General features: G+C 34.4%; 1 protein-coding gene across 3 annotated transcripts in view; it reads left to right on the plus strand.

Moving 5' to 3' along the window:
- Nucleotides 1-14,751, plus strand: part of LOC145684145 (WD repeat-containing protein 44) — an 86,169-nt gene extending 71,418 nt beyond the window's left edge. For all 3 annotated transcript variants that reach the window (XM_081756088.1, XM_081756087.1, XM_081756089.1), the window contains exon 16: nt 1,874-14,751. In XM_081756088.1, the coding sequence (XP_081612214.1) occupies nt 1,874-2,112 (239 nt within the window). In that variant the 3' untranslated portion in view covers nt 2,113-14,751. The remainder of the gene's footprint in view (nt 1-1,873) is intronic.
- Nucleotides 14,752-16,502: the final 1,751 nt, after the last annotated feature.

The raw sequence follows: 16,502 nt of genomic DNA on the forward strand, positions 1-16,502 counted from the left end.
GGAAGATCACATCTGCATAACTGATAATGTTTAATGCGTATAGTTAGCTCGTTACTAATTCCAATGTGATTTTTTCTTCTTCACCTATATACGAGGGCTGTTCTTTTTAACCTTCGCTAATTCACCAGAGGAGAACCGTGAAAAACGACGAAACGGGAACAATATAACATTGTTCATCGGACGTCGCCCAACCGCACATCACTAGAAGACTCTGCCGTTTAATCGTTGTGGAGTAGCGAGTTTTACAACATTATCAAGCACAATCGAAGCGCCCGGCAAGTATAATTCGACTTCTCCACGCGCAGATCTTGAAACTTCCGGTAACTCAGCAGTTTAGAAATCGTAATTTGTGCTTTTCATGAACCACATGATTCACGCGTTCACCAGTCACCTGCCGCCATAGCTTCACTGTTGGCCGCCCTCGTCGTATATATCGGTAAGTCCTCTTTTAAACTCTGTGAAGTAATCGTACACACAGCCATCGCTTATGAAGTTCCTGCTGTAGTGTTTTAACTCTCTGCAGCAGTCATGCACACAGCTCTCGCTTGTGAAGTTCCCGGTGTAGTCTTTAAACTCTGTGAAGCAGTCGTGCACACAGCCATCGGTTATGAAGTTCCCGCTGTGGTCTTCAAATTCTCTGCAGCAGTTGTACACACAGCCATCGGTTATGAAGTCCCCGCCGTAGCCTTTAAACTCTACATCATAGTCTTTAAACTCTCTGCGGCAGTCATGCATACAGGCATCACTAACAAAGTTGCTGCCGTAATCCATACTCATTCAACGATGAATTGCGGTTGTATTATGGATGAAGAAATTGAATTATAGTATGTAGTTCATAGCTGGCGGTACTTCGAATGTACTCGATCTGTTTTCAAGCTCGCTATTCGACAGTCATTGAACCGAAACGTCTGTTTATCGCGTGGGAAGGAGGACAACATCCAGTGAACAGCTTTGTCGTATCATCGTTTTGTTATCTCATGTAATCCTCATGTAGGGCTTAACGGAGGCTGAAGAAAAAATAATAGTACAGTAAAACCTGTCTTCAATGGACCCTTTATTAAACGGAAATATTTCACGGTCCCATGAATTTACTGGGCGAGAATCTTGTTAAATTCCCTTCATTAAACGGAAACTGTATTACGCGTTCAACGGAAATCAAAATAAATTTCTTAACGGACAATTTCTAGTTTCGGAATGCAGCATTTAGAAAGTTTTTAGACATCCTATGAGAGGTTAGATATACGTATTTTCAGCAAAACAGACAGTGGTGTGCAAAGCGAAGCAGACACGACGAATATACATGCCTTAATTGCGAATTATATGGAAAGTTTGAAAGGAGGAGAGGAAGTGGAGGAAGAAGAGAAGTAAGGCATTGAGTTGGAAGAACAGTGTAGGCTAAAGACTTATCAAGATTTTGTCAAAAGTTTAAATGAGCTGCAATATTTGCCTTACGTCGAAATGACTGATATGCTTAGTGTTTTTCCAGGCTAAAGTATCTGTGGAAAGTTGAGAAGACATGCAGCGGTGTGTACAAAAACAATTCCTTGACTATTGAAAAAATTAAGTTAACGTGCGTACAGTGTTCTTTTTGTTCATTGTAAATTTTGCGTGAATTAATTCGTAGCAGATATAAGTACTGTAAATTGACTAAGGTACGTACAGCATCTTATTTTATCTCAGTAGATCCATTATATATATATATATATATATATTTTCATAAGTATACCTTCGTTAACCAGAAACTTAAGTTGAACGGAAATTTTTGCTAGTCCCGTTCGATTCCACTAAAGACAGGTTTTACTATATTACTTCGGTAGATGTAATATAGAAAGCTATTTCAACAACTAATTTTATGTTATTTTTTTGTTTCTAGTGCATAATGCCGTAGTTACATGCGCAGTGTTTGCACCAAATCCGGACATAATTATTCGTCAAATCGAGAAGGAAAAAGAGAAAGAAAAACCGCCAATCGAAGACCCTCTTGTTGCTCAACGTACAAATGGGTGTGGAGGTTACGTATTGATAAGTGCTGACTTCAATGGAAGTATTAAGGTGTTTTTGAACAAAACAAAACCAAAACATAGCTCTCTACCAGCATCGGCCTTAGCTTAAGACATATTTTTTTTATTATTATTTTGTTTAAAAGAAATAAAAGCAAGATTATTATATTAGGCTCTGACGAAAATACATTTTTCGTCCATAAAATGATATGCAATTCTTTATTTGATCTTTCGTTAAGGTACTAAAATACATATACATACATACAAGTGCTTTGAAAAATTAATTTTTATTGAAGAGAACTTATTTACTAATATTTTGTATTCACATTTTATATGTATATAATATACATTATATGTTTTGTTTTAGATAACAATACTAAAGCTCAAATTTGTACATAATTCGAATCGTAATGTAAATAATTATAAAAATGAATACAAAAAATATCTGTACATACATATATAGAAATGTGTGATATAGTAATTCAATCATGAGTTTCAAGAATGAATCAGAGTTACCAGTGACAAAAGGAAAAGCACCTTAAAGGCAAAAGCAAACTTCATTTATTTATAAGTAGTAGCGGTGAATTCTTTAAGGATATGAATTGACGCTTGTTTGTAACAATTTGTAAATGTTCTCTTTTCATCACGTGCTATTAACTACTGCTTCGGTGTTACCTGACACTTTCCTCAGCAAATCGGGCAAACTCATTGGCCAATTCATCTCACTTGTCAGCAGTTCCTCTTGCACTACTTTGTTAATATAATAATTTAAATTTCTTGCTCTAGAATCCTCTCCTTTTGAAATTATTACTGCTATGAAAAAAAAAAAAAAATATATATGGAGTGCAAGGAATTTATATTATCATATTACCAAACTAATGCAAGAGAAAGTTCTGACAAGTGAGATGGGTTGGCAGCGAGTTGCCCGATCTGCTGAGGAAAATACAAGGTAACACCGAAACAGTACGGTTAATAGTACAATTAAATATTAGACGCAGTAAGTAAGACTATGTTTCCAAATTAATAACGGTTAAGTATATCACTTTAATGTAAGTAGCGATGACAATTTGTAGGAAACTTGTACAGAAATAAGGAAGCAATATTAACTGCACACTAGGTACAGGATGATCTTGTAAAGTCAATTTTAATAACTTAAGTATATACAAATAATGGAACTGTTAACTAAAGCTCTTAATGTAAATTGTAATTGATACAATCAAACTCGTTTCATGTCATTGATTCCAGACCTGTCAGACCGTGGATTTGCCATGAATATAGTTTCTTCCAAAACTTTCATCTATATTTATTCTTATGAGAGCATTTTTTGCCTTTCTTTATTGTAAATATACTCCTAACGAGTAGTATGCTTAAATATGAATACCGGAAAGTTTGTATTTAGGCATAGTTGACTATCCTTTAATTTGTCGTAAGTTTGGTTGAATTACCAGCGGACATCGGCTGACCACTTCTTAGTAAGTGTTTTAATATATATATAACAATCAGAAAAAAAAAAATATAATCTGATGACAGGTATATACTTTCTGTGTAATGATTTATTCAAAACAAACACCATAGTGTTTCGAGTGACTAGAAAATCATTTTATTTGTTTACTTTTAAAGTTATCTGGGAAATAATATTGCATGGTACTGCGTACTACAGGGTGCAAGTTAATAGTGAAACCGAAGGAACACGACATAATCAGCGAAACATAATCAATTTATTGTTCGGAAATGAAAGCATTAGACTAGAAATTTTATATAATTTAAAATCGTATAATTCGTTTATTTCTTGGTTATTCATATAATTAAGTTCTATTATTTGCATATTTATTGAGTATTGAAATTCAGAAGATCGATTGCGATATATATGTATGAGAGAGAGAGAGAGAAAGAAAGAAAGAAAGAAAGATGAAAAAATTAGTGATTTCATTACAATTCTGAAATTTTATCCTTATACGCTTAACGTCTACGTTTCCTACAGTTGTATGAAATAAGAATTGAAATTTATGATTTCTAACAAGACTGGATTTTCAGATTAATACTTAACGAATGAGTTGTAATTACAAGCGACCGGTCTAGAAATATATAATGTACACACAACAAAACAAATTTGTAACTGGTACTATGGGATGCCTATCTACAAACTGTAAATATAAAAATTCTTGCACCTTAAATATTCAAAACACACAAAATTTGCGTACAATTTCTAGATATCCCTCAGCACTTCCTTTAACACATCTGAATAAAACTTACTGCCACATAAAAGAAGTATATGAAATTCTCTGTCCATTCTGTAGATTAAACGTGATAAGATTTTTTTCTTTCTATTTTATGGGTAATAAAAAATCCTTTGTTGTTATGTACAAGACATGTAAAATAAGGGTAGTTTTTTAACGTGGAACTGGCAACATTGACGAAATTGTTGTTCCGGAGGAGCATGCTCTAGTATTCTGAACCTGCAGCAGAGACATAATTATCGGTATGGAGCTGCGTATCTGCGAATAACAGTAAGTCGCAATAACTGCCGTCATAGAAAATCCCACCCAATGAGAGATGAAGTCTGTGGTTAGCTTTTTCAACTCAAGAGGACAAAACACAGCTGATTTCACAGCAGATGTGTATTGCCAAACAGTGTTACCTATAAAGTGTCATCCCAAATCGGTGAAGAAGAATGTTACAGTGAATTCTTCTGACTCATGACAACGTTCGCCACGCTGTTGAGTTAATTTAAAAATTTAAAATGGAACGTTTTTAATAACCACTCATACAGTCTCGACTTTGCTCCTGATAACCTTTCTCTTTTGTTCCTTCACCTAAAAAGATGATTGGCTTTGCAACGTTTCAATGGCAGTAAAGTTCTCGAGATTCTCGGTTGGCTGAAGTCTCCGGCAACAGATTTCTATACAGTCTACAAACTCTTGTACCACTCTACCAAAAATGCGGGAGCTTTATGGTGACTACACAGAGAAATAGTCAAGGTGTGTACTGGCATAGGGTCAATAATAACATATTTTTCTATTTTCTTCTTTGCAATAACCGACATTTTTGTGTGACGTGTACCTTATATTTCTGTATAAGATCACAAATAGCCAAAACTCAGTAAACTATCGTGAATTGCGAAATGCGCCGAGGAAGAGATGAGAAATGTCTCGAAATTGTTTACAGATTTTAACTTTTGAATGTCTTAAGGTGATAGGTTTTTTTCTTTCTTTCTTTCTTTTTAATTTACAGTTAGAATGAAGTAGCATTTATTTAACAAAACGTATGCACATTAGTTAGCATGTTTTACAGAAGTAATTTCATTTTTTATCACATTCATGACTATTTTTTAAAAATTACTAAATACATTAAATATAAAAGACACAATAAAGAGTATACATATTTGTTCATGAGGCAGCACATTTTATTTCTCTTGGTATGAAATGAAGACGATTTAAGAAACAGAAAACCTTTTAAATAATGTACCGTTTAGTGATGCAAAGGAAAGTAAAGGAAAGTCGTGCCTCTTTACAATTGGACTGTGTTATGCATCAATTGACCAAGCGTCATTCCTCGATTTTCGAGATTTTTACCCAGTGAATAGAAGACAATAAAATAAAATTAAATTTAATTAAAAAAAAAATGAAAAAAAAGTGAAGCCCTACTATTTGCTTAAACTTTTAGGAAAAGCAAGCGCCAAGAACTGGATCGTAATGGGAATACGTTTGTGTTTCCTTCAATATCTCAGAACCACGTTTTTCCGCTTGTTCAATTGATGCATAACACTGTCCAATTGACATGGACAATAGCGCAGACATACAGTCCCGAATTTTCAACCACTTCGTGCTGTAACCTTCTATGACGTGGCAACTTTGTATTCTTAATTCCACATGGTTTAATAGAGGATGTTTAAATATTTAAACTCGATATGGCGAAGCATTCGAGTGCAAAGGTTTTTGTTTTCCCACCTCCTCTTCACGTGAATTGTGATGATTTCGCAACCTGAGGAGAGGAAATCTCAACCATCCCCTTTACAATTCGAACAGGGCTTAATATATGAATACAAGTATCAAGTTACATTAACTTGTATGTATATAGATACAGGGTGGTAGGTAACTCCACCGACAAACTTTGGGAGGCGATTCCTTATACGAAATGAAAGAAAAAAGTTCTAATAAACATGGACCGAAAAATGCCTCCTTTCAGTTATGATCCATTGAAAATTCGAAAAATCATTTTTCAGAACTCCCTAATTTAGGAACTATAGGACCTATCCCAAGTGGTTTAAGGAATTACACAGGAACTAGTATGTTCTCTATCTAAATATCCATGTTTTACCATCTTCCGTTATCGGTGAAAGGAACTGTGAAAAGGAAGTGTAGGGATACTCCTTTAAGTACTAATGGTGCGTTCGTTCGTTTCGCTGGTTCCGGTGAATTCTGAAACATGGATATTTAGATAGAGCGTATACCAGTTCCTGTGTAATTCCTTAAACCGCTTGGGATAGGCTCTATAGTTTCTAAGCCAGGATGTTTTGAAACGTGATATTTCGAATTTTCGGTAGTTCATAACTCTGAAAGGAGACGTTTTTCGACCCATGTTTATTAGAACTTTTTTCTTTCATTTCGTATAAGGAACCGCCTCCAAAAGTTTTTCGGTGGAGTTTCCTACTACCCTGTATATATAATTAAGAAAAATAAATCATAGTTTGTAATGAAATAGGTTAAAGAAATTGTATTGAATCAAGGGTATGCAAAAACTCGTAGGGGTGCGTATAATTTTGGAAGTTCAAAGAGAAAAAGTGCTTTAGTATGGAGAGAAGTTTAATACTATTGGGCGAAACCACTTGTACACGAACGATATTCATTGCATAATTTCATTTTTGTTGAAATAAGATCGCGTACATTTTACCTCTACAGTAAAACGAACGCTAACGACAGCAATACCTAAATACTGCTACTAATTGTAATATACAATGTATAAATACATATTAGTGATGGGAAGCATAATAGAAGTGAACAAAGGATGTTAATCTACGGGGGTGAATTAATCGTATATACTTCACCGATTAAAACCCTAAGTATCACGGATAGTTTTCAAGCTTCAAAGATACTCTGATTCCTTTTCTTCTTTCTTTCTTCTGAAAGTTACAGCAAAACAAATACACACGAAAATGTGTTGAATAACACAGGCTCGTTTCAGTAACAACCTGTTTACGTCTCGTGTTTCAAATTGATATTGAATTTCCACGCTTGACCTCCTTCACGAGAAATCTGTATTTATTTAAATATGTGACATTTTGATCTGTCGTTCAATATAATTTTCTTTGTATTTATGTCTCCATTACTGGACGTTCTCCTGAATGTATCTTCGTTAGCGTTATCCCGTCGACGTCTTCTAAATTCGTTTCTCAATTACGTGTTTACACTGTATAGAAACTCAAAATTTATTCTTAAATCAACCCAAATATTTCGAGGCTATTGCTGATACGTAGGAAAGCAACTGTGGATCATAACGAGTACTATCTTCTTGACATTCTCTATAGCTTTATAATAATAATAATAATAATAATAATAATAATAATAATAATAATAATAATAATAAAAAACAATAATAAAAATGTGCTTTCCCTTTATATATACATATATACTCTGCTTGAAGTACAGCACAAACTAGAATGATTTGGATCTGATAATAATAGGTCCCTTCCTTCACGATGTTGAAAGTTATATGTAAGGACGTAAAGTATAATTAATTAGCCGTCCCTCTGGAAACTAAAAATACTTACGTATGCAATGTACTAATACAGCGTTTTTAATGTCTCATAAGTAGCCCGTTATCACTAACACCTTTAGAGTTCAGTTAAGTTGAATTGATTTTAACGTCCCTTCCAGCAGCGAGGCTATATGAGACGGGACCTACTGATCAACGTGGAATCCGAACCACATGAACTCCCGCCGGGAATCGAACCCGGGTCTCCCACGCCAAAGGCGCGTACGTTAACCGCTTAGCCACGAAGTAACTTACTCGTACCCTAGGAATCCTAATCAGGTAATTATATTGTTGGCATGATTTCGATAACTAATCCTGTTGCTTTCACAGCCAAACACTAAATGAAAAATATCAGCTTCACATATATTTTTACATTAACTTAATCCTTTTTTTCACAGAAAACGTTGCGGATTCTATTTTTTTTTTCCATGGCAAAAGTAATTAGATAACACGTTAAAAAAAAAACAGTTTTGAAGCTGAAGCTCTTTTTTTAGTTGTTTGTTGTCGAAGGCAAACTAATTGGTTCCCAAAATCACCTGATTAGGGTACAGGAAAGATAGGTTAGTTCACCTTCACAAAATGTGCCAAATTATCTGTGTGAAAGTCCATTACTGCTTCGTTGCTATAAATAGTAATAGTTATATTCCATACATCGTAATTGTGCACTGGTTACAGTTAACCGTATTGTACTGGATTATGAAATATGAATGTTCTACCCAAGGGGCCAGTAGAAAGAAATTGGGAGGCCAGTTAATTCCTTCCCCATGTGGTTCAGAAAGGGATATGACAAACTGGAAAGAGGTAGAGTACAGGAAGATGGTATTAAAGTGTAGACAGTCTACTAAATCTGCATTTAAGCCCATATATTGAACTTCGGAATAAACTCAAGAAAGAACTCAATTTTTACTAATAATCAAAATACACAAAAGACTGATAATCATATCTTGCCATAGCTTATTGTATACGTAAGTATTTTAGATTTGGAAGAGAAGGTTGATCAACTGGTTATGCTTGATATCATTATGTATAATATCGAATAACCCTTATAGAACCACAATCTGAACTACTAGAACAAAAAATTACAATAATCTTCCGACTTAAGTAATTAATTCGTTCCGTAAACTTTTATGCAACTGGATTTTTTTAGTCGAATTTGTAAATTGCTTAAATGTAAGTTTGTAAGAATCTGCAATATTTATTATTATTATTATTACAATTATGTATACACTATACATTTTTCTTCCTCCCCACTAGTCTAGTGGTTAAAGCGTGCCTTTGATGAACGTGGTCCTGGGTTCGATTCCCGGTGGGAGAGAACAAAAAGAAATTAATTTCACTGTCATTCAAGTAAAAGTCATCCCAGATTTTTTCAACTTTTCATTAAATTTCATAACTTCCCCAGAACTTTTTATGCGTAAGCTAAATTTCCTGACTTCCAGGATTTTCAGGTGGGTGGGAACTCTGCTATACTCGTATTACGTATGTCATACGTCTCCTTTCCTAGCCTAAAGAGCATACCAATGGGACATTAAACTAAAAACTACATTTGTGTAGTATTATTTTATAAATGAAACATTATGCAGCAATATTCACTCAGATAAATTACAGAAATATGAAAAATATACAGGTTATGTACAGTCCGCAGCAAAAAAACCTGCAACATGAACATGTAAGTTCATTGTGAAACTACGCCTAACAGCGCAGGGAATCAACATAACGTCTAAGTGACACGAATCACGCCAGGAGAAACCTCGGCGTCCTCCCCTGCACACTTAGTTTGGAGCAGAAGACTTCGTCGTTTTACAATAAACTATGTTGCAGGTTTTTTGCTGCGGACTGTACAAAGATCCTTTATACAGGGTGTTCTGGGAGAAAATCACGATCTGAGTTGAGTTGATTCTGAGTTTAACGTCCCGTTCAGTAACGAGGCTATATGAGACGAGGACCTACTGATTAACGTGGAATTCGAACCACATGAGCTCCCGCCGGAGTCGAACCCGGATCTCCCACGCCAAAAGCGCCTACGCTAACCGCTTAGCAAAATCGCGTTCTTTAGGAGGTCATTCTAGGCAATAATAAAAAAAAAATCTGTGATTATGTATCATATTCTCAACAGATTTGACAGCTACAGTTTGTTAACCATTTTAAACATATTGAATGAAAGTATTTATTGCTCATCCTGTGAACCATAACTATAGAGGTGAAACAGGGCACATTTGAATGGTTATGGAATAACCTTCCAATGGTATGCAGCATGTGGCAGTAGTGTCTTTAGAATCGAAGTTATTGTGGGAATCATCGGAGACAGTGTTGCCATTTAGATCCTTTATATAACCTTGAAAACGTAAAGTTTGGAGGGGCTCCAAACTTCCCTCAATAGCTTCCCTACCAAAAACACCATTGCCACATGCAGCATAGCGTTGAAAAGACCATCACATCATCATTCAAATTAACTATGTCTCACTTGTGTAGAATAACCACAGGATGAGCAGTAAATATTTTTATTCAACACAAGGTCAAAAATGGTTAACAATCTGTAGCTCTCAAACCGTTGAGAATAGGACACATGGTCATAGAAACTTTTTTGCGTAGAATGATCTCTACTATGACTTCCCAAAGAGTTGCGGTTTTCTTCCGGGACACCGTGTATATAGCCTTTTATACAGAAAAATATAGAGGATTTTCACTTATTTGGTGAGCACGAATTCCCTGAGCTTTCCAGGTCACGATTTACAAATTTGAAAGTCTATACTACACTGCAGGATTTTCAGGTCGGTGGGAACCCTAGTATATTACGTATGCCATTAAATACTGCAATGGATGTGAAAGCCGCAAACATGTTTATACGCGCTAGCAGTTGTAGTTTTCGAGATTTATTACGTAATTGCGAATTGACAAGTCGCATATTACGTAAGTCGTGAGGTTAGTGAACATAATAAGTTAATATTTATTATAATTTTCAGTATTTATTTAGAAAATAGGATTGAAACTCCTTTAGTTGTATTCAGTAATGAGTTCTTACAACACGTGAGTGGTCATATTTAAAAAAAAAAAAAAAAAAATATGGTGTAAAAAAGAAACTACAATTATATTTTCTCACGATAACATATATCACAAAATAATATGTAGAGTCTCCTTTAATTGGATACCATAGTTTAATGGTTGAAGCGTTGGACTCACGTCCGCGTGGTCCCGGGTTCGATTTCCGGCCGGCGCTTCCCAATTTTCTGCGTCGTGAGGCAAATTGAGGAGTCAAGTGAATAAAAGGCGTGACGACCATTAGGTCTAGAAAGCTCGTGATACGCCTGTTAGAGACAGGCGACGCAGCGCGCTGATCACGTTTCGTCGCTTGGCAGGACGTAGTTCAGCTGGTCGCTAACAGATGGCGTTGGAGCGACTTAAACCCACCGAAAGGGCTGGTCAGTTAGGCCAAGTGATTTGGTTTTGTGGTATTCCCTTTAATTGTAATAAATAAATTAAGGCTGAGGGAGAAATCCAGCAAGTTTCACTTTCCGTAATCTTTAATTTGCGATCTGATGGTACCTTTATTATTATTATTATTATTATTATTATTATTATTATTATTATTATTATTATTATTTCAACGTCTTACGTAACAAGTTAAGGGAGATGATCATATGAAGAAGGGTATTTATTATTTAGCTCGTAAGCCAATATCATATCAACTTTGACACACATGCCTGCCCGAAAGGTATTGATATCACTTAATATATAGTTTTAATATATAGGTATGGATTTATTGCTTAAAGGGAAAGATGATACTGACAGATTAACAACACCAGAGATTTTCCTCTGTACAACAATCTTAAATGTAATACAGCTACTAACAGCATACAGTTTATAATTAATAAGTTATACTGCACACATATCTGCGGATTATTTAAAAAGTTTATATAGTTCTATTATATTTCAAAGCATCGTGTCTAGTTTATAATGCGTAACTGTATCACCTAACTAGAAATTTAAGTATCATACACAAAGAATTTTTAACTGTAGCATATTTATTATCAAAATTCGCTTTATTTTATTTGTAAAAGTTATTCCACAAGTTACAATTTAAAAGTGTTTTAAGTGGTCAAAGACAGCAAACTATTCTGTAGTGATATCGTATATAATACGAACATTTGAATTGCACTACTGTATATAACATTGTATCTAAAGCAGTGCTTTAGTTGGAACAAAGTATTCGTAGCAACTCATTTTTAATAGGTTTCATAATACTGAGGGCCATTTTCAAAAGTCTACGAGCTTAAAACCTACCAATTTCCCTTCTACACCCACTCCCAACTTCAAATTCCAGCTGCATCCTTCTGTGTCCATGTATTGACTGCGTTGAGTCCACGCGTGAAACAATTTTGTTACTTGCTCTTTTACATTCTAATCTCCCTGTCTAAAGCGGTTCTTGATACCCCTGTTACGCTTTGCAAACATAAAAGAAAGTAAAAGTCCAAAAGTCCAACTGCATTTCTTTACTAAATACTGGATACTTCAAAATAAAAACAACTCTTCTCGAATTTTTTTTCCTAAAATATGCACGAACAAATTTTTCAAATATTTCAGAAATCTATCGTGATTCTTAAGAAAATACGAAAAATACACAGCTAATAAAATATATAATACAAAGTGTCAAATGGAGTTAAGAAACTGAAGGAAGCCTCCAATATTGAGTAACTTCATGAACATTTGTTATGGTGAAACATTTCAGTTATTCGAAGTGCAATGATCACAGTCCAGTTTATGTTATTGTGGTTTGTTTCGAGATTAATAAAACAAAATGAAATACTTTGTAGTTAGCTTAACGAGGGATCCGAACCACACGAGCTATCACCAAGAATCGGACCAACATCTCATACGCCGAAGGCACATATGTAGCCATAAGGAGGTGTTCCAAAGTATTTTCGCTTGGAATTATTCAAATACGTATCTTCTTTTGGTAGTATTTAATTCTTCACATTCCATTTTTTTTAAAATTTATTATTACACAATGAACTCTTTCTTTACCATGAAGATTTTATGACCCGTAACTTTTCATTTACAATTCTATATAATTAAACCTGAATTAAATCGGAGCTTGTGCAACAAAGAAACAGAAGTTTACTCTAACTCTGAAACGGAGAATATTGTGTGTGTGCATAGTGTAATATGTCCGTTTTAATTTGAAGATTTTCCACATACAGAACTGGAAATTATTTAGGTGATAGTAACCAACCACCATAAAATTCATCCAGATGTACAGTGGAAAAGACGCGTCTTAAAGCACTGTAACAGCATACGCCGTATGCTCTTCACCACTTTATCCTTAAGTTATATTGAAAGAGGCGTTTCAAAATTAAGATAATTGTGTATGCTCTATTTCTTTCATTTATTCCCTAAATTTCCAGATCCTTTCATACTTCTGCAAAATCTGTTTGTTTACAAGGTCAATTCCTAATATTGCTGTCGGCAGAGAATTTTGAATTTTACAATGCTTTTGTTGAGTTCGGAGAAATATTCTTAGATAATATAACACGCGACTGATTTTATGATATAAAAATATCGAAATAAGGTAAATTTTTATTTAGCAATTAATAGATTTAGGAATTGTACTTTTAACTAATTGAGTCTCTCAAATATTTTGAAGTTATATCATGTGGAATGTAAATTTGCCACATTCTGAAATGCAATTACGTGCTACTGCATAGATTATATTGGGTTTAACAGGGATACACTTTTAACTGTACTTGAGTACTCGTTTCGTGGGTACCAGAGGATTGTAAACAAGGGTTATTTAGATAGAGTGCATACTAGCTCTTGTGTAATTCTTCGAACCGCTTCCGATAGTTTTCAATACAGGGCGTTGTAAAACGTGATGTTTCGCATTTTCAGCAGTTTATAACTCTGAAAGGAAGCGTTTCTCGACCAATGTTTATGAAAACTTTTTTCTTTCATTTGATATAAGAATCATCTAAACTTATGACAGTATTCATTAACACCCTGTATATAAAAGTATTAGTAAGCTGCTGAATTAATGCTGTATTACAGATTTCAATGACAATAATCGGAAGTGTTTATTTTTCATACACAGAGATAACAATCTGTGTCAATCTGGATTTACACAGAGATGACACTACACCAATCTATCTATCTATATAAATAAAAATGGCTATGCTTGTGACTCTATAACTCTTGAACCACTCGATCAAATTTTCAACATGGATGGAGTTTGGGCATGGGATAGTTTTTTATAATTTCATTTGACGGCGCAATTTAGGGGAGGAAAGATATTTAAAAATAATCGAAAATGGCCGATATTAGTGTCTAATCCAGTTTTCGGTGTCGATGAGATGAACAATGACACTTCCGATGCCGTTTAAATCCAAATTCAGCCCCGCAACTTGGGGGGAGAGGGAAGATATACAAAAATGATCGAAAATGACTGATATCAGAGAGTGTTTCAGTAATAGTGAAAAGTGACTGACTAATGGAACATACTTCTAATTTTTCTTATTTTAGCCCAGTGATGCGGGTAATTGACGTTAGTCATCTCCTAAATTTATGACAGTGTTCAATAACACCCTGTATATAAAAAAGTATCAAGTCTATTATAGAATATATTATAGATTTCAATGACGATAATCGGAAGTATTTGTTTTTCACACTGTATTCTGAATTTACAGAGATGACATACACCAATTTGTTTATACGATATAAAGGTATAATTCTAACGGCTACAGAAAGTTACGTACAAATATTTGTGGAAACTGCATTTTTATCCAACTAAAGCACTGATTTCAAATAAAGATTATTATAGTATATATATATATATTTTGTTGGTTCTTAAAAAATACTAATAACATAAAATGGTTAAAAATTAGTATAATCGCCAATTAATGCTGTTAAGACAAGGCTATAAGAGATTTATAATCGTAAAAGTGTTCCTTATCTACGTTCAAGTCGATCTATTAATATCTAGATTTGCTAACTTTAAAAATATATATAATCACTAAAAATTATCAATTGTACTGCATTAGTTGTGCACTTTTGAGAACTTCTTTAGGAGGAGCGTTAAGTATGTCAGAGTATGATCTGCCATTTGCTGTTTATAATAAACAGATAGTAAAATAAGGTCAACTATCTGTTTATTATTCTACATAAAGACAGTGTTACTGATTTCATGCAGCTACTATGCTATTTATTTAGAAAAGAGAAGCATAAAAAATGTTTTTATTATTATGTAAAATATATTTTATTTTTACATAAAGAGAATCAAAGACTATTTGTATTTTCTTGAAGATTAGGGTTAAGTAGTATGTATATATGTGTTAGTGAATTGACAATTTGAATAATATTTACAGAATTATTTGTGCGTTTCTTCTGGAATCTTGTAGTTTAGTTTGGTAAAAATGACGTAATGTAATGATTGCTCACAAGAAGCTACTACTATGTAATAGATACCTACCATTAAAATTGTACTTCTTAATGTACAATAGACAAAAAACTTCTATAGTTTCTTGGATTTTCATACTTTAAAAAAAAAAAATATTGTCATTAATTGTGACCTTTACAGAACACTCTTTGTTTTCATCGTGAGAGCGCCTCTGATATCTTAAGAAGTACGAGGGACATCCATAAAAAAGATCCGGTTTGGTATTGATTGGTTTGGAGCTTGTCCCGGAATTCAAACTATATGATGAACTACCAGGATTCGAACCTGTGTTTCACGCACCAAAGGTGTGTACGTTAACTATGTAGCCCCGAGGGAGTTCGTCTGTTTTGGCGTAAAACACAAACGATAAATGATTTGTGTAAAAAGCTACATATCTTATTTGGAACGAATTCGCTATACAAATTAAAGTAAATTATGACAGTGAGTAACTCCTTCGTATATATCATCTCAAATGGGAGAATGTTGTTAAATTAACCAGAACGTGATAGTACTTTTTTTTCTATACCGTCATTGCACTGTGTTGCTGTCAGTGTATTCAAAGCGTGTATAAACTCAGGAGCAGTAGGAGAAGTGCTTTGGAAGCTGAGGGGTTTTTCAATTTCCGGAACAAGTGGAAGTGAGATTTCCAAATTTGTCGGACATGGTCTGAGCTCACAACTCCATGTTCACGTCTGTGATGTCTCGAAGTAGCGTATGTTGCTTGCTACATTGATCCGAAAAATATCTTTCCATTGTTGATGAACTTCAAAGGCAATGTCGGGGCCGCGGTGGCTCCGTGGTAGAACGTTCACTTCTGGTACAAGGAGTCCTTGGTTCGATCCCAGCTCGCTCCAAGTGAACTTTGTGGTAGACAAACACCGTGTGCATAGGTATTCTCAGGGTTCTCCCGTTTCCTCCTACTTTATTCATACCACCATTGCATTCATTTCTCAACATCACAGTTTCCTTTAGCCTACCAGGCATAATCGTGATACGTAAAACTGAAGATTTAATTTAATTTCACTTCATTTCAAAGGCAATGTCATACACACATGACTAAATACATAGGCGGCAAAATGGTACAATAAAGGTATACGAAAAGTATTGTCACGCTATGGAAAGTGATTTAACGTGTATAGCGAAAGTAGATCAAGCTATATAGTTTTTTCTTTCATAAATCTTTGACGCATATCATGTCTCGCTTGTTTTCCACTAAAACGAACCTTTTCTTATTGATGATCCTTCTATCTGTTTTGAAGATCCTGAGTTTAAAAAATAATTCGATCTTGTTCAATGAAGAATGTAGTGAAACATAGTGGAGCATA

Source organism: Thermobia domestica, chromosome 4 (genome assembly GCF_964235325.1).
Source record: "Thermobia domestica chromosome 4, izTheDome1.hap1.1, whole genome shotgun sequence".
NCBI lineage: Eukaryota > Metazoa > Arthropoda > Insecta > Zygentoma > Lepismatidae > Thermobia > Thermobia domestica.